Source organism: Pistacia vera, unplaced genomic scaffold (assembly GCF_008641045.1).
Source record: "Pistacia vera cultivar Batoury unplaced genomic scaffold, PisVer_v2 Contig163, whole genome shotgun sequence".
Taxonomy (NCBI): domain Eukaryota; kingdom Viridiplantae; phylum Streptophyta; class Magnoliopsida; order Sapindales; family Anacardiaceae; genus Pistacia; species Pistacia vera.
Window position 1 is genome coordinate 566,934 of NW_022195716.1, and position 20,508 is coordinate 587,441.

The window sequence follows — 20,508 nt, forward strand, 5'->3', positions numbered from 1 at the left end:
GTGGAAGATGAAGATTGAAGAGATCGAGAAAGAGAGAGAGAGAGAGAGGCATTTAATAAAAGAGAAAATGAAGAAATCGAGAGAAAGAAAGAAAGAAAGGCATTTAATAAGGGAAAAAGGTGGAGAAATCGAAAAAGAGAGAGTGGTATTTAATAAAATAAAATATGGAGAAACCGAGAAAGAGAGAGGGATTTAATGAAAGGAAATAATTATTTTTTTTTTGAAAAAATTGGTTTCATAATCCGGTTTCGGTTAATCGGTTTATTTTTTTTAAAAAACCGAAACCGAATCGAATATTCGGTTTACCCATTATTCTAAACCAAAATTAAACCGAATTCGTAAAAAAACCTAATTTTCGGTTCGATTTCGGTCTGATTTTTGGTTCGGTTCGGTTTTCGGTTTTTTTTTCCACCCCAAATATTTTGTATCAACGCCCATAAATTCATAGTAGAATGAGGGTCTATTGTAATATATAATCAATACATATGTGTGATTAATTTGTTATATATATATGTGTGTGTGTGTGTGTGTAATTGTGTATATACAAAATTATTATCATACATATATTAATCATAGGTTAAATATGTTAAATATATTATGAAATTACCAAAATTATAGGTTATCATATATTTATTATCATTACATAAATTATCATAAATATTTAAATATTTACATATATATTTTGTATCAACATCCATAAATTCATAGTGGAATAAGGGTCTATTGTAATATGATCAATACATATGTGTGATTAATTTGTTATATATATATGTGTGTGTGTCTAATTATGTATATACAAAATTATTATCATACATATATTAATCATAGGTTAAATATGTTATTAAATTATCAAAATTATAGGTTATTATATATATTACTATCTATATATATATTTTGTTTCAACACCTATAAATTCATAGTGGGATAAGGGTTTATTATAATAAATGATCAACACAAATGTGTGATTAATTTAGGTTTAATTAAGTTATTATGTTATTAAATTTGTTATGCTATATATCACTTGATTATACAATATGTTATGTTCATAAATTTGTCATATTGTATTTAATTAAGCTATTATATTATTAAATTTGTCATGCTATATATCACTTAATTATACAATATGTTATATTCATCAATTTACCATATTATATTTAACTAAGCTATTATATTATTAAATTTGTTATGCAATACATCACTTGATTATACAATATGTTATGTTCATCAATTTACCATACTATATTTATTATTTATTAATTGAAATGATATATTATAATATTTAATTATTGATTACATTTGGAAAAGTACGAAGTTATTATGTTATTGGATTTACTATATTATATATCACTTGATTATACAATCTATTATGTTATTAAATTTGTCATCCTATGTATCATAATAATTTATTACTTTTTAATTAAAATGATATCTACTTATATATTTAATTATTGATGACATTTGGAAAAAAAAAAAATCTAAACATATTATATATATAAGAAAAAAAAAAGTATCATAATATTTTATTATTGATTACCATTAAAAAAAATTCATCCAAACTAAACCAAACATAATATAAAAATAAAAATAAAAATGAAAAAAAATATAGAAATTATAATAATGCATACCATGTTTTTCGAACATAAACAAACGAACAATCGAATAGATTGTTTACGAACGGATGGATCAGTCGAATGTATAATGTTCGTGAACATAATCGAACGAACAGCCCCTGTTCGAACTCGATCGAACATATTATCGAACGAATATCGAACTGTTCGCGAACAATGTCGAACAGTTATCGAACGAACATCGAGTTGTTCGCGAACTGTTCTGTTCCTTTGCAGCCCTAGACTAGACCACATAAGACCATTGAGCAACACCAGGGTAGATCGTGTCTCTATCTTGTTTAGGTTCGATAATGATTTTGATTCTGAGTTTGTATATGTTTCGACTTGATTTTGGTTTTGGTTTTCATTTTGGTCTTGACTTTGTATGGTAATATGTTCTTTGAAGAAGAAAGGGGAGAGAGAGAGAGAGAGAGAGAGAGAGAGAGGAAATGAGGTTTGAGTATTGAGTATTGAGTATTGAGAAAGAAGAAGAAAATGAAAAGAAGATTTGAGGAAGAAGAAAGGAATAATAAAAACAAATGTTTTATGTATTTTTGTCGTTGTTGGGCTCCGAAAATGTAACTCCCGTGATCTATCTTTAATTTCGGACATTTTTTGTTTGATTGTTAAGTAATAAAAATTAAAGATTACCCATTTTGCTCTTAATTAAATACCATTTCAGATACAATTGCCCTCAAATGTCTACCAAATAATAATCACCTAGACCCCCTTCATTTGAGAATTTAGCTAAAACACCTTATCCATAAAAAGTTTAAAAATTAACAAAGTACCCCCAGCCACCAAAGACCATCACCGGCCGCCAACAACCACTGCCGACCACCCGCAATAATTGTCAAATTGACGCACGACCAGCAGGATCTGGCTGACCATGCGTCGATCTGGCTATTTCCGACCAGATCGAAGGCCAAAAGCGGCCAAATCGCCATGGATCTGGCTAGAAACAGTCATAATAGATCTGGTCGTTTTTTACCAAATCCACGTGGATTTGGACGGAAATAACCAAATCGCCATGGATTTGGTCGAAATGGTCAGATCCACGGTGATCTAGCTGTTTTTGGCCTTCGATCTGGCCGAAAACAGTCAAAACGGGCATGGCTAACTAGATCTCACTGGTCGTGCGCCATTTTGGTGATAATGCCGACCGACGGTGGTGGCCGGCGGTCGGCAGTGGTCTTGGGTGGCTGGGGGTATTTTGTTAAAATGTAAACTTTGTTGATGGGGTGTTTTAGCTAAATTCTCAAATATAGGAGGTTAAAAGGAATTTAATTAAATAATAATGATACTAAAAAGGAAGGGCAATTCAATAAAAGCCTTTGTCGATAAGATTTTATTCTTTCCAACCAAACATCTTAATTATTTATACCCACTAATCTAACCAAACATATTGATATAACATTCCCTCGTAATCTTCAAGATAATTTACTGGGTGGTAATCCTACATTTTCAACAATAAAGCATTCTCCGAACCAAACGCACCCATAATGTTAATTGCAAGGTTTTTTAAACTTGTGGAAAAGTTTGAGGTGTTAAGAAATAAGCTATTTCTCAAAGAGGAATTTAGAATTAAGAACCCCTAAACAAGGCGAGATTATCATAGACTACCCTTAAGATTTCTAAATTTATCATTCGGATGACAATTTTTGCATTTTTTACCATAGACTATCCTCAAAGTTTGAAATTGTATCACGGATACTTTTTTGCCATAACTTTTTTATGTTGTCATTTGTAGTAAATGTGTGAAATGGTAACTTTGGTGTTATAAGAAAGTGTTAGAGTAAAATGGTAAGTTTAATCTTATTAGAAAGTATTCTGCAAACCTAACGACAAAATGACGGGGTTAGTGCAAAGGGGTAAAAAAAAAATAAATAAATAAAAAAAAAATAATTCCTTTGAGGGTCCATTTGATGACAAAAAGGGGTATTCATGATATGGTTTCAGACTTTGAAGGTAATCAATGATAAAAGCGTGAAAGTTATCATCCAATTGATAAATTTGAAAACATGGCCTATGGTAATCTCCCCTAAACTGGAGGTACGACCCCCAACCTCATCCTCATTCCCTTAGCCCCCACCTTAGCATCGCTTATTATTTATAGATTTTTATTTTATGCTTTATGTATTCCAAATAAATATAGGTTAAATAAGTCTAAAACTAAAAATTGCAATAAATAGGAGGGTATTTATTGTCACTTTCGTGAAACGGTTCCATCCTTAACTCTCTCACAAGAATAAAAAACAAAACCAACAAACTAAAGCTAAAATGAAAAGCACCCTTTTTCTCTTTCAAACATCAAAGCACGTGCTTGTGAAATCAATTTCTCACTCCCGCACGCTCTGTCAACAGTGATGGCTGCTGCTCTGCTTTCTCATCCCAGGCACTCTCTCTCCCTCGCAGCTCATAAAAAGCTTCAATTTTTCACTTCAACACCACCTTCAGGTAACTTTCTTACTGTTTTTTAATGTGATCCTAATGGTGAAATTTTTAATGAAACTTTGAGGGATTTCTAATGAAATTCGAAGTGGGTTTGTGTTGGGGAGTGTTAAAATTTGTTGATTGTTGCAGGAGTGCCTTTGGTGGGCAAGAAGGGAAATGGGTTTGGAAAATTGTTGATGGCAAGAGCAAATTCTACATCTGTTGTTTTGGATGACAATAAGAAGAAAAGTAACAATCCCATTATTGTCATTGATAATTATGACAGTTTCACTTACAATCTTTGCCAGGTTTGGTCTCTTTTTTATTTGTTTCTTAATGGCGAATTTTTTTTTGTTTTTTTCCATTTGAATGGTTGTTTGTGTAATATATGTATTTTACATGGGCCAAATGTTTGAGTTTAATAGCCATGATTTGGTGAATGTTGCTGGGAATTGAAATTCATTTGTAACCGTATTATATTTTAAAGTTCTATTTTTTCTATAGTCTACAAATTATTGGTTTTAATTATTTGAAGTTTCTCTATATGGTCCCATGCGCCTTTTAATTTTTACTGAACTTCTAAGGAAATTCTGGTAGAATGCTGCTATTAGTTATGTTTATTGTCATAATTTGTAAAAGTTCAGGCGTAATGTGTTTTGAGACAATTTCTTTACCATATATTTTTCTTGGTTATTCTCTTTCTCCCTCTCTCATATTCTATTAATAGATCAAAACTTATTTTCTGATACTTTTTCCTATGATTTTGAAGTACATGGGAGAGTTGGGGTGTCATTTTGAGGTTTACCGGAATGATGAGTTGACTGTGGATGAGCTAAAGAAGTAAGAACTTGTGCTTTGGCAAATACATTATAGTTGCCTATCTCCTAGATTAGTTCTTTGGTCTGACCAATTAATTATGTGTATCATGCAATTGGTGTTGACTATTTTATTACTTATTATAGGGAAAATCCAAGAGGAGTGCTTATTTCCCCTGGACCAGGTAATTATATTTTTAAATGTATTCTGTTTAACTATATGCACCAACATTCCCACTAGTAAAAGAAAAAAGTTGAAGATTGTCATACTCCATGTCCTATATGTAGGTGCACCCCAAGATTCTGGAATATCATTGCAGACTGTTTTGGAGCTAGGACCTACTGTGCCTTTATTTGGTGTGTGTATGGGTTTGCAATGCATTGGAGAGGCTTTTGGAGGTGAGTCTTCTGGGATGTGTAAAGCTCTTAAACCTTGTTTCATGTTGCATATATTTTTACATGATGTACTACCTTTCTATATGACATGGAAAAATAGATTGAGCAATCTAGTGCTTCTAATTTATTGTTGCTGCTAAGATACTTGCATGCTGGTCTCTAATCATTTGGTTCTGATGTGTTTTAGGGAAGATTGTGCGATCTCCTCTAGGTGTCATGCATGGAAAAAGTTCTCTTGTATATTATGATGAGAAGGGGGAGGATGGCTTGTTCACTGGATTATCAAAGTATGTGAGCATTTCCTTCTGCAACATTCAGTAATCTTCATAATAAAATGTGTTAGATCCACTTCCTATGTATAATTTTGCTATTAGAGTATGTCCTTTTTCTTATCAAAACTGTTAACTAGAGACATCTTAATGTCTTTTTATGCTAAGTACCAGATTGTTTGCTGGGTGTATAATCAGCTAACCCATGGCTCCTTGCCTTCATTTTTGCCACTTTTTCAGTCTCCCTTCCTCCAGAATTTCATCTGTAGGATTTTTTATATGGTTAGGAATCTTGTAGGGATGTATGCGCCTTTTTGAACATCTCAAAATTTGTACTCAGCCTAGCATGAAACTTCTTAAAGTAGGTTATAGTATGTTTGATAGGTTCCTAGATTTGGAGCTTGGTTCTCGTTTAGCAAAGAAGGTCATTTTTTTTAGTGGTCTATATGTTCTTTTTATTTGCAGGTGTTAAAAATCATTGATTTACTAGTGAATATTCTGTCAGTTTTTTAGCAACATGCTTATAGGGCATGCAATATTTTATGTCAAGAGTAACATTGCCAGTAATGACAGCAACTTGTGTCACTCATCTAATTGATGACTTGATGATCCATTGCTTATAGCTCTGTATTTGCCTAGATCGATTTGATGATATAACTTGGACCTTATTGCCATATAGTTTGTCCTTGAGAACAGCTCAGTTTGCTAACTCTATGTTGTGAGATAATATTAGTATTTTACCTTTACCGATTACTATATGCAGTGTTAGGGAATAATTGAGAAGCTTTTTGCACAGTTTGATTCTAGTTTTTGATTAAAAAAAAAGCAAAAATCTAATTACCATATGCATTTTCGTTATCAATAATTACACTGTAGGAAATAGCAGTAGGATTAAAATATGAAAAAAAGTAAAAAAAAATTCCTCAGATGTGCTTAGATCATTATGTCTTCAATAGTCAAGTTTTTAATAACAATAACATCTTCAGTTCTTGCTTGCATGCATTCTGTGAGAGATGATATGGTATTAAATTTGCTTAATTTCTAATTGTCTTATTCCCTCTAAAGATAAATTGGAAAAAAATTTATCATCAGAATTTTTTTATTGAAGTTGATAATTTTTATTCAAAACTTAAGAAGCAAGCAGAGATATATGCCTGAGACACTAGGTGCAGTAAAACCTGGCCATTTAAAATAGATAAGGCTCTGAATTCTAGGCTAGATGCAACTTAACAATAGAGCCAGGCTTGTGTATTAGTCTCTGTGCTGTCAGGGCTCTGAAAATTGGCTTAGCTTGGTTGACAAAATGTATCAACGTGCCGAATTGGTTTTCTAATGACAATCTATACCTATATTTTCTATCTTCATCTTGTCTTTCTATTATATAAATGAACTCTTTTATTTTATTTTAAGTGGAAATGTATTTTGAGGCAGTAATTTACCATTATGTAACCTTTTTTCTGTTTATTAATTTTTTCACTTACATGATAGCAATGGTAGATATTTTTATTATTTACTTCTGTGTACCTTTCCAGTCCTTTCACAGCAGGTAGATATCACAGCCTTGTGATTGAAACAGAAAGCTTTCCTAGTGTGCTTGAGGTTACGGCATGGACGGAAGATGGCTAATATGGCTGCTCGTCACAAGAACATAAGCATCTTCTGGTAAAACACTGTTCTCTTTTATAACTTTAAAGTTATTTATATCCAACTAGAAGAGATGATGAGAAGTTTCTGGTATTGGGGAATGATGTCTTTGTGTTAGGGAATAAGTGACAACAAATATAATGATTGTGTTAGTAAATGTGAAATCTTATAGTTTGAATACGTGATTACCTTCCCTGCTTATTCCTTTCCCATGTCTTCCTCGGTTTGTACTCTTTTCTGGTCTATTTTTGGTTGAATATAAGTTTTTGCTTGGTTGTGACATCTAATAAATTAGGCCATAATGCATATCTTCCACAATGGGATGGGAAGTTGACTGATTAACTGTTAGTCCACATGAATGACTATATAACAAAATCTACATGAGGGTGACATAAAGAAGTGATTTGTTAGAAACAATCATTCTCCTTAGGTTAATATAGGGATTATTGACACGTATACTGAAAGGCACTGATATTGTAAATTGAAGATTGTATATACTACATCCCAGAGATGTGTTTTTTGTTGAATCGTTATTAAACACATTTTCCCCACTAGCTTTCATTTGCCAAATCATAGTTTTCTTGCCAGATGATATTTAATCCTATATGGCTTGTATCATCATATTGTGCCAAAGATATTCTCAAAAACATCATTCAGTTCCCATAAAATATTTTTTTCTCTTTACATTTTTCTTAGTCTAACCATAAGCGCAAATGGATACTACAATCGTAACTAAGTTGCAAAAATCTTGCAGGGAGTTTCAGTTCATCCTGAAAGCATTATAACCGCAGAAGGCAAGACAATTGTTCAAAATTTCATCAACTGATAGAAAAGAGGAGGCAGCTGAATCCCAGAACTAGAGACATAATGAGCAGCACTTAATCTAGCATGTATCTTAATATGCTATTAAAAAGTTGAAGTTAGTGTGGCATTTTCCCTCCGATTGCCTCAATTTATTTATATATAAATAAACCTTTTCCTTTGAAAATATATTTCAAAAGTTATGCTCCCATCTCTGCTGCAATTATGTGTCTCTTGAGATTTGAAAGCAATTGTTCTGGGTTTTTAGGCCTTATTATTGAAGATAAAATAAAGCAAAAGTAGATAACATTACTTGGTGGCCAAATTTAACATTTTCTTTTAAATGAATTATGACAAAGCAATTCAATTCAAGTTGCAATCATCTATAAGTTAGCAAAAAAATAATGAAAGGCTTATGGATAGTGGTTGTGCTTTTCCATGAATTCTGTGACAAAAATGAAAAGCCTTGCGGATAAGTAACTATCATGAATTGCAATCTAAAAGATTTGTTGGTTAAAATTTATTTTTATTTTTTTAAAATTTCTGGGTTTTGAGTTCCAGTTCAAAGGTGGCTGGCTAGAAAAAGAAAGTGTAGTGATGTAGAAATGTTCAACTAATTCTTCAAGATTTTTATCTCCTTAAAGCATGACCACATGGTGTGAATTTTGCAATTCATTAACCCCAAGAACCCTGATTTTCAAGCGACTTTCATGAAGATCATGGGAATAGTTTTTTTCAAACCTTTCATCAGGGTTATTTTATTTTTTATAAATAGTTTTTGTGGATTATTATCACACACACCCAAATTACCAAAGGGCCAGATATTCTTGATTTGGATTAAACCCACTCTATAAGAAAATTACACAAAATAAATGTGAGGTTTAATTAAGTAGAAAAATCAGATGAGTGCCGTAAAAGGCAAATTTTTAATATTGTTGATTTAAATAAGTTATTGAATTACTTGCCAAATAACATAGACAAACAAAAGCCCAATCTCAGCAGCTAATAATATGTGGGGTTAATATTGGTTTATTAGTCTTTACTGAAAATGACAATTACATTTTATGCTTGCTACTTTATCTTTTTTGGCACCTTTCACCAAAATTTTTTCTCCATTGGCAGCCCTTTAAGGCACAGATTATCTAATCTCTTACAATTTTTCCTTTCTTTTTTTTTTTTTTTTTTTTTTTTTTTTTGGTTCTTTGAAATGTGGAAGAAATAAAAGCATTGTAATATATTTTGTAGACTTGACATGTGAAAATAGGTCCCATGTCTTGTGGTTTGCCCACCACTACATTACAAGTTATCATAATTTAACTTAATAACTTCAAAATATTCTTTCCATCAAAAGACAAAAATTCTTATAAACTTAAACCATTGATTCACTTGTTAAGACCAAACAAAAATTTTTCAAATCCAACTGACTCATCCATTCCCTATTCCAACTAATAGTTGACAAAAGGTCCTCTAAACATGACAAAGTTTCACCTTATAATATTTACACATTTTATATTTTTATCAATTTAAACAATAACAAATGAATGCTACAATACCTACACATTTCTAAAAACTAACTCCCATGCTAATTATATATATTTATTCAACCCATGAGGGTGTTCATAAGAGTACAGAAAATTATCACAGAATTCAATAACTTTCAAATTAAAAAAAAAAAAAAAAAAATACCAACATCATCAATGATAAATCAAAACGTAAGAACTATAAACATACCCACCACCACCATCCATCAACCATAGAATTAAAGAAAACTCTCTTATCACCCTCAATAAAATCCCTTCTGTGCCTTCTATCTCCCTGTCTACTACACAAATAACTTTATCCCAACTAAATCAAACTCAAGGACCATAATATGACCTATCATAAATATAAATTTGTACCAGCTTTTGTCAAATGCATCAGTGGACCGGCTAGCGTGGCTTCGATGTGGTGTTTGCCGTGGCGGCGTCGACCGCCCTCCAAATGTAACTGGATCATAGCTTTGAGGCTTCAGCTTCAAGGGGAATAATCACACACTCGGAAAGGAACTTGTATCGAATTTGGTCATAGCAATAGGAATACGTCATATGTTTCCTCCTAAGTTGTCCATTTTAATTCTTTGCGATGGGGTAACACCAGTAGGGATGAGTCTGGTTAGATCGCACTGATGATGTTTGTTCCATGGGATCGCCTGCACAGCCATAGGATGAAGTTGGAGAACTCCGTGACATAAGGGGCGTATTTGTAATTCACTCTATATTGGCCACCATTGGTAGCCCAATCAGACCATCCCAATTGTTGCATACAAACATTGGCTTAGAAGGAAAATCCCCTCCCATTGATTCTGTTCTCTTTAACTTCTCTAATGGGAATATTGTCTACATAAAATCTGCCACAGAAAAGCATACCACATAAGAAATATAACACATAAATCATCAAAGCACAAAAAGAATTAAATCCAAAACATCCAACATGCTGATTCTTTAGATATCATTCAGTTCAGACTTTCGCATTCATGCCCACAAATACAGCAGTGACCACTAGTATCACTAACATTGAATTGATGTTTTGTTAATTCACAAATGATATACCATGGTGAAGGAAAGAGGATCTCGTGAAGCAAAATGAAAGTGAAAGGTCACTGTTAAAATAAACTCTTGTCACTGTTAAATAAACCCTGAACATGAAACTCTAGAACTTCAATCTAATATCTAATCCTACCCATAGCTATTGCTTGAAAGCAAACAGAGGATTGTTAAAATTAGTTAGAAAATTAAGGAAAAGTGGTATTGATAAAACAGGGGATGCAATAATTGGAAGAACAGAGCACATGCTGTAAGAACCACAAACTTTCCTGAAAAAGAAACTCCAGATACAAAAACAACATACAAGAGCATCATGTCATATCTCAAATCTTAAATTCCATGCCGTTTAAGGATGGACATTATGACTGAAATTTTGTTAAAAAAACAAAAGAATGGTGGCGAATGCTTACATGATCTGAATCAGTCCAGAGAATACTATAATGATGGAATCATCGGAAGATCAAACCAAGATTGTATCTTTCTTCTCTGCCTACACTGGTGCTTCCATTGCCATAAATATTTGTTTGAATTCTCCAATCTTGCCTCTTATTGTTACCCAAGAACTCAAAGTCTACTCATCATGGTTTCTTCTCAAATATGTCGCCATTTGACATCTGCAACCAAATTTTAAAACTTTGTCCAGAAAGCAAAATTTGCATGATCCCATCTGGTTATGTCAAGAACCTTGTTGAGAACGTAAACTTTTTTAAGTAAGAGAGTTGCAGAACCAGAGGATTGAGAAGAGAAAATAATATTTTAGAAATTTAAAAAAAAAATAGAAATATAGAGAAGAGAAACTCACATAGAAGCAACAACAATTCCAGCCTATAATCTGATGGAATTAATTGAAGTACTGAAGAACCCATGAAGATAAAGATCCTGTGACACAAATCCAAACCTGTAAAACAAACAAAAACTTGTAAAAACCACAAAACAAAGAAAGAAAAAGAAAAGAGCACAGGAAAAAAAAAAAAAAAAAAAAACCAAAACCTGTGGATTCATCTAAATTAAATGAACAGATTTTCCATCTTTATGAACAACAAGATTATCATTTCCGAACAAATGTGTTAGCCTCCATCAAAGAGTACAAGAGGGGGCTTTTGTGAAACCCGAGAAGCCAAACAAGAAGGGGAGAAGACAAAGAGAGAAGAACCATTTGAGAAGGAGGAGACCCCATCCTGGACTATTTTTTTCCGAGTATGGAATGAACTGTTGAATGTGTTGTTTCAATTCATATAGAAAATGAATGATTTTTTTTTTTTTTTTTTTTGAGTTTTTTTAGAAAATATGTGAAACGAAATTGTGTGAATATGAATAATAGGAACAAGAAAGAGGAGTGTTGGAAAGGAAAGGAATATCATCTCTGTACAGCTAGCTCTGAGTGTGAAGAGAATAAGTTAGAGAGGCCTGATTATAGAGATGAAAGACAAGAGTTGTATTGTTTTTTAAATTAAATTTTTATTATCTTCAACTTTTACTCCTTTTTGTCTTTTGTTTTGGTTTTTCTTAAATATTTATCTGAAATCTCCTCAACCAAAAAAGTTAAAAACCCATGTCTTATTTATTTTTATCATCACCTTTAAGAAACTCATTTTAATTTCAAAATTCAAACATTCCACACAATATAAATGCAACTATACAAATATTATTAAATTTTCAAATTAATAACAAATATTCTTCATAATATTTCATATTTATAAATAAAAATAATTGTGAAAATAACTAGTTAATATCATGAATTTATTGTAAGAGGGATGAAATAAATATATAACTAAACACAATCTTATTTAATAACAAATTTTAATTGGAAACTATATATTCATCAATGTAAACTAGTATATAATTTAAATCAAACAGTAGGATTTAACTTTAAATAATTATTGCAATTTAGTTAAAAATCTTTTGATTATATTAGTAAACATATATTCCATGTATAAAATGAAAAATAAAACATTTTTCATGTATGATTATCATCAAATTGTTCATTGTAATGATGAATAGGTGAAGATCATGAAGATGTAAATTAATTAATTATAAATTTTGAAATAAAATGAAAGATAATCATACCAATGGAAATTATTTCTTTAATAATAATTTTAGTAGTCACTTTATCCCTCCTCCAAGACTTTGAAATATTAAATCAAAAAAGCTTGGAAATCAAACTTTCTAGTCTTCAAAGAGGGATAAAGTACCCAAAATTATAATAATCAAAATTAGAAAGTAGAGGACAATAGTGATTGTGGAAGTAGCACAATACAAGAAAGTATACATCATTAGGGGTAAAAATAATGATTTATAGACTTTTGGGGCCGAAAAGAGCTTCTCCTTTAGTATGTCTTTCAATAAAGGGTGATGCTTTGGGTACTAATGGATGAGTACTAATATGTGTATTAACTAAAGCATAGTATCCGTACTATGCGCATAGTACGGGTATTATGCTTTAGTTAGTACACATATTAGTACTCATCCATTAGTACCCAAAGTATTATTCTTAAATAAATATTATCAAAATCAAACCAAAACCCAAAATGGTTTAGTGGGTCCGGGTCGGCCGTTGGGTGCGTTGGAGCCCCTCGCCGCCCCGTTTCAGGTTATCCATTGATGCCCTCGTTGACCCTCAAAATTACTATTCAATAGTTTTTTGGCCTATTTATCTATTCATTTTTTTAATTATTTAAACTATAAATTTATATTCTATTTATTTTTTGGTAATAGAATAATAACATTTAAGGTCAATATTTTTAATTATACTGTAATACTTTTCAAAACTATTGATAATAAATTTTCAAAATTGTTTAAAACTAAATATTAGATTTTAAATAAAATCATTTTTTATATAAATAAACTGATTGGATATGATAATGAAAGAATTAAATGGAACAAAAAGCGAAAGCGGAAGGGCTATTAATGGAACAAAAAGTGAACGCTCCCATCAAACGAAAATCTCGTGGGCCAATCATCAAACTTGGGCGCCCGGGCACTTGACACGGATTTCTCACGTGGCTCGTTTTCAGCTATGCTCTTTATGTCTGTTCTTCCTCCCATGCTTTTTTTACTTTTTTACCCAAAATTCATATTTCTTTTCATGTGTTCTGTCAACAGTAATTTTTTCACTTTTATCATTATTATTTTTAACTTTGAATTCAGGGAAATATTAGTAAAAAATAAAAATAAAAAAAATTATTTTTACATATTAAATTTAAGATTTGATTAATATATTATTTGTTTTAACTTAAAATTTTGAAAAATACCCATTTTATTAGTTTATTATTTTAATAGTATGTTCATTTTTATTTTTATTTAGGTTTTTAAAATTTATTTTATTGTTTTATTTATTCCTCTTGATTTGTGGGTACAGATGTTATCCTAGTCTCTACACCGCAACAGTGAGTTTCTGAGCTGACGTGACCTCTTGTCTCCTCCCCGTCAGCACCTCCTAGCCGTTGGCCCATCTGGGTCCCATTCAGATATGCCGCAATTAATGGGCCAAGCGTACCACGTTAACGCCGTTAATTATGGAGCTCAGTCCGATATCTCAATCCCCTTTAAAGTTTGTCTTGTACAACGTCCGTCGAGAAAGGCGTCACTTTTTGTGGGCTCCACTTTTTACGCGTTTATTAAATTAAAATAATTTATCGACTTTGTTAATTTTTTAACTTATAGGGAAAAGTGCACACTGCCTGGGAAAGGACACAACGGTAATCTGAACTATGCTGTCGAGTGAGGTGTATGTTAGAATTAAAAGGGAAGGAGGTGGCTAACGTACGCATGAGGTGAATCTCCATGCATGCATGCATGCATGCATGGGAACTTTTACTGATCGAGAGATCCCGAGGTTGCATTGAGGATGATGCTAATGCTGATCTATGAGTTGAATTTTCTATACAATAATCAGAATCCCAAGAAGTAGATTCTCTAGCCAATCTCAGCCGTTTATTATCAATAATTTTTCAGTTTTAACCCAAGTGAGTAACTTTGTTCTTTCAGTAGGTAAATCTTTTGTCAGATTTGTATTTTAGGTGATACGACAATTAAGTGCATAATTACAGATAAATTATATTAATTAACTTTTTTTTTTTTTTTGTGGGTTTTGAAATAATTTATTTAAAAAATTGAAAAATAGTTTTATTTCAAAATTTCAACACGGATTAGACCAAATTTCCAAAGTGAACTTGTCACTTTCGTGAAACGGTTCCATCCTTACTCTCTCACAAGAATAAAAACAAAACCAACAAACTAAAGCTAAACAAATGAAAGGCACCTTTTTTCTCTTTCAAACATAAAAGCACGTGCTGTGAAATCAATTTCTCACTCCCTCACGCTCTGTCAACAGTAATGGCTGCTGCTTGCTTTCTCACCCCAGGCACTCTCTCTCCCTCGCAGCTCATAAAAAGCTTCATTTTTCACTTCAACACCACCTCAGGTAACTTTCTTAATGTTTTTTATGTGATCCTAATGGTGAAATTTTTAATGAAACTTTGAGGGATTTCTAATGAAATTCGAAGTGGGTTTGTGTTGGGGAGTGTTAAAATTTGTTGATTGTTGCAGGAGTGCGTTTGGGCAAGAAGGGAATGGGTTTGGAAAATTGTGATGGCAAGAGCAATTCTACATCTGTTGTTTTGGATGACAATAAGAAGAAAAGTAACAATCCCATTATTGTCATTGATAATTATGACAGTTTCACTTACAATCTTTGCCAGGTTTGGTCTCTTTTTTATTTGTTTCTTAATGGCGAATTTTTTTTTGTTTTTTTCCATTTGAATGGTTGTTTGTGTAATATATGTATTTACATGGGCCAAATGTTTGAGTTTAATAGCCATGATTTGCTGAATGTTGCTGGGAATTGAAATTCATTTTAATCGCATTATATTTTAAAGTTCTATTTTTTCTATAGTCTACAAATTATTGGTTTTATTATTTGAAGTTTTCTATATGGTCCCATGCGCCTTTTAATTTTTACTGAACTTCTAAGGAAATTCTGGTAGAATGCTGCTATTAGTTATGTTTATTGTCATATTTGTAAAAGTTCAGGCGTAATGTGTTTTGAGACAATTTCTTTAACATTATTTTTCTTGGTTATTCTCTTTCTCCTCTCTCATATTCTATTAATAGATCAAAACTTATTTTCTGATACTTTTTCCTATGATTTTGAAGTACATGGGAGAGTTGGGGTGTCATTTTGAGGTTTACCGGAATGATGATTGACTGTGGATGAACTAAAGAAGTAAGAACTTGTGCTTTGGCAAATATATTATAGTTGGCTATCTCTTAGATTAGTTCTTTGTCTGACCAATTAATTATGTGTATCATGCAATGGTGTTGACTATTTTATTACTTATTGTAGGAAAAATCCAAGAGGAGTGCTTATTTCCCCTGGACCAGGTAATTATATTTTTAAATGTATTCTGTTTAACTATATGCACCAACATTCCCACAAGTAAAAGAAAAAAGTTGAAGATTGTCATACTCCATGTCCTATATGTAGGTGCACCCCAAGATTCTGGAATATCATTGCAGACTGTTTTGGAGCTAGGACCTACTGTGCCTTTATTTGGTGTGTGTATGGGTTTGCAATGCATTGGAGAGGCTTTTGGAGGTGAGTCTTCTGGGATGTGTAAACTCTTAAACCTTGTTTCATGTTGCATATATTTTTACATGATGTACTACCTCATATGAAATAGAAAAATAGATCGAGCAATCTAGTGCTACTATTTATTGTTGCTGCTAAGATACTTGCATGCTGGTCTCTAATCTTTTGGTTCTGATGTGTTTTAGGGAAGGTTGTGCGATCTCCTCTAGGTGTCATGCATGAAAAGTTCTCTTGTATATTATGATGAGAAGGGGGAGGATGGCTTGTTCACTGGATTATCAAAGTATGTGAGCATTTCCTCTGCAACATTAAGTAATCTTCATAATAAAATGTGTTAGATCCACTTGCTATGTATAATTTTGCTATTAGAGTATGTCCTTTTTCGTATCAAAACTGTTAACTAGAGACATCTTAATGTCTTTTTATGCTAAGTACCAGTTGTTTGCTGGGTGGATAATCAGCTAACCCATGGCTCCTTGCCTTCATTTTTGCCACTTTTTCAGTCTCCCTTCCTCCAGATTTCTCTGTAGGATTTTTTATATGGTTAGGAATCTTGTAGGGATGTATGCGCCTGTTTGAACATCTCAAAATTTGTACTCAGCTAGCATGAAACTTCTTAAAGTAGGTTATAGTATGTTTGATAGGTTCCTAGATTTGGAGCTGGTTCTCGTTTAGCAAAGAAGTCATTTTTTTAGTGGTCTATATGTTCTTTTTATTGCAGGTGTTAAAAATCATTGTATTACTAGTGAATATTCTGTCAGTTTTTTAGCAACATGCTTATAGGGCATGCAATTTTATGTCAAGAGTAACATTGCCAGTAATGACAGCAACTTGTGTCACTCATCTAATTGATGACTTGATGATCCATTGCTTATAGCTCTGTATTTGCCTAGATCGATTTGATGATATAACTTGGACCTTATTGCCATATAGTTTGTCCTTGAGAACAGCTCAGTTTGCTACTCTATGTTGTGAGATAATATTAGTATTTTACCTTTACCGATTACTATATGCAGTGTTAGGGAATAATTGAGAAGCTTTTTGCACAGTTTGATTCTAGTTTTTGATTAAAAAAAAGCAAAAATCTAATTACCATATGCATTTTCGTTATCAATAATTACACTGTAGGAAATAGCAGTAGGTTAAAATATGAAAAAAAGTAAAAAAAAATTCCTCAGATGTGCTTAGATCATTATGTCTTCAATAGTCAAGTTTTTAATAACAATAACATCTTCAGTTCTTGCTTGCATGCATTCTGTGAGAGATGATATGGTATTAAATTTGCTTATTTCTAATTGTCTTATTCCCTCTAAAGATAAATTGGAAAAAAAATTTCATCAGAATTTTTTATTGAAGTTGATAATTTTATTCAAAACTTAAGAAGCAAGCAGAGATATATGCCTGAGACACAGGTGCAGTAAAACCTGGCCATTTAAAATAGATAAGGCTCTGAATTCTAGGCTAGATGCAACTTAACAATAGAGCCGCTTGTGTATTAGTCTCTGTGCTGTCAGGGCTCTGAAATGGCTTAGCTTGGTTGACAAATGTATCAGTGCCGAATTGGGTTTCTAATGAACAATGCTATACCTATATTTTCTATCTTCTTCTTGTCTTTCTATTATATAAATGAACTCTTTTATTTTATTTTAGTGGAAATGTATTGGTGAGGCAGTAATTTACCATTATGTAACCTTTTTTCTGTTTATTTAATTTTTCACTTACATGATAGCAATGGTAGATATTTTTATTATTACTTCTGTGTACCTTTCCAGTCCTTTCACAGCAGGTAGATATCACAGCCTTGTGATTGAAACAGAAAGCTTTCCTAGTGTGCTTGAGTTACGGCATGGACGGAAGATGGCCATAATAGGCTGCTCGTCACAAAGAACATAAGCATCTTCTGGTAAAACACTGTTCTCTTTTAAACTTACAAAGTTATTTATTATCCAACTAGAAGAGTGATGAGAAGTTCTGGTATTGGGAATGATGTCTTTGTGTTAGGGAATAAGTGACAACAAATATATGATTGTGTTAGTAAATGTGAAATCTATAGTTTGAATACGTTATTACCTTCCCTGCTTATTCCTTTCCCATGTCTTCCTAGGTTTGTACTCATTTTCTGGTCTATTTTTGGTTGAATAAGTTTTTGCTTGGAGTTGTGACATCTATAATTAGGCCATAATGCATATCTTCCACAATGGGATGGGAAGTTGACTGATTAACTGTTAGTCCACATGAATGAACTATAAACAAAATCTACATAGGGTGACATAAAAAAGTGATTTGTTAGAACAATCATTCTCCTAGGTTAATAAGGGATTATTGACACGTATACTGAAAGGCACTGACATTGTAAATTGAAGATTGTATTAATACATCCCAGAGATGTGTTTTTTATTGAATTGTTATCAACACATTTGTCCCACTAGCTTTCATTTGCCAAAATCATAGTTGTCTTGCCAGATTATTTAATCCTATATGGCTTGTATCATCATATTATGCCAAAGATATTCTCAAAAACATCATTCAGTTCCCATAAATATTTTTTTTCTCTTTACATTTTTCTTAGTCTAAACATAAGCGCAAATGGATATTACAATCGAAACTAAGTTGCAAAAATCTTGCAGGGAGTTCAGTTTCATCCTGAAAGCATTATAACCGCGGAAGGCAAGACAATTGTTCAAAATTTCATCAAACTGATAGAGAAGAGGGAGGCAGCTGAATCCAGACATAATGAGCAGCACTTACTCAACATGTATCTTAATATGCTATTAAAAAGTTGAAGTTAGTGATGCATTTTCCCTCTGAATTGTCTCTAATATATTTATATATAAATAAACCTTTTCCTTTGAAAATATATTTCAAAAATATAGCTCCCATCTGCTGCAATTAGTGTCTCTTGAGATTTGAAAGCAATTGTTCTGGGTTTTTAGGCCTTATTATTGAAGATAAAATAAAGCACAAGTAGATAACATTACTTGGTGGCCAATAATTTACAATTTCTTTTAAACTGAATTATGACAAAGCAATTCAATTCAAGTTGCAATCAATCTATAATTAGCAAAAAAATAATGAAAGGCTTATGGATAGTGGGTTGTGCTTTTCCTGAATTCTGTGACAAAAATGAAAAAGACTTGCGGATAGTAACTATCATGAAATGCAATCTAAAAGATTTGTTGGTTAAATTTTTTTTATTTTTTAAAAATTTTCTGGGTTTGAGTTCCAGTTCAAAGGTGGCTGCTAGAAAAAGAAAGTGTAGTGATATAGAAATGTTCAACTAATTCTTCAAGATTTTTTATCTCCTTAAAGCATGACCACATGATAAGTGTAATTTTGCAAAATTCATTAACCCCAAGAACCCTGATTTTCAAGTGACTTTTATTGACAATGAAAGATCATGGGAATAGTTTTTCAAACCTTTCATTCAGGGTTACTTTTATTTTATAAATAGTTTTGGTGAATTATCACACACACCCAATTACCAAATGGGCCAAGATATTCTTGATTTAGATTTAAACCACTCTATATGAAAATACAACAAAAATAAATGTGAGGTTTAATTAGGTAGAAAAATCAGATGAGTGCCGTTAAAAAGGCAAATTTTTAATATTGTTGATTTAAAGAAGTTATTGAATTACTTGCCAAATAAGCAAGACAAACAAAACAGCTAATAATATGTGGGTTAATATTGGTTTATTAGTCTTTACTGAAAATGACAATTACATCTTATCTTATCTTTTGGCACCTTTCACCAAAAGTTTTTCTCCATTGGCGCACAGATTATCATAATCTCTTACAATTTTTCCTTTTTTTTGGTTCTTCGAAATGTGGAAGAAATAAAAGCATTGTAATATAATTTTGTAGGCTTGACATGTAAAATAGGTCCCATATCTTGTGGTTGCGCCTACTTTTGAAGAAACAATTGCCCACCACTACATTACAAGTTAATCATAAAATTTAACTTCAAAATATTCTTTCCATCAAAAGAAAAAAAACTTAAACCATTGATTCACTTGTTAAGACCAAACAAAATTTTTTCAAACCCAACTGACTCAGGCATTCACTATTCAACTAATAGTTGACAAAATGTCCTCTAAACATGACAAAGTTTCACCTTATATATTTACACTATTTCTATTTTTATCAATTGAAACAATAACAAAATGAATGATACAATACCTAACCATTTCTAAAAACTAACTCCCATATGCTAATATATATATTTATTCAACCCATGAGGGTGTTCATAAGAGTACAGAAAATTATCACAGAATTCAATAACTTTCAAATTAAAAAAAAAAAAAAAATACCAACATCATCAAATGATAAAATCAAAACGTATGAACATACAACATACCCCCACCACCACCA

The 20,508-nt window shown here is 31.9% G+C and overlaps 1 protein-coding gene and 1 pseudogene across 1 annotated transcript; one reads left to right on the forward strand and one right to left on the reverse strand.

Moving 5' to 3' along the window:
• Positions 1 to 3,856: 3,856 nt before the first annotated feature.
• On the forward strand, positions 3,857 to 7,146 carry LOC116125338 (anthranilate synthase beta subunit 1, chloroplastic-like). Its single transcript, XM_031411075.1, has 7 exons — positions 3,857 to 4,064; positions 4,191 to 4,348; positions 4,810 to 4,880; positions 5,003 to 5,040; positions 5,144 to 5,254; positions 5,439 to 5,538; positions 7,053 to 7,146. Exons 1-7 carry the CDS (start codon positions 3,974 to 3,976, stop codon positions 7,144 to 7,146), a joined length of 663 nt encoding a protein of 220 aa, XP_031266935.1. The 5' UTR covers positions 3,857 to 3,973.
• Positions 7,147 to 9,787: 2,641 nt separating this feature from the next.
• On the reverse strand, positions 9,788 to 13,592 carry LOC116125339 (annotated as a pseudogene).
• Positions 13,593 to 20,508: the final 6,916 nt, after the last annotated feature.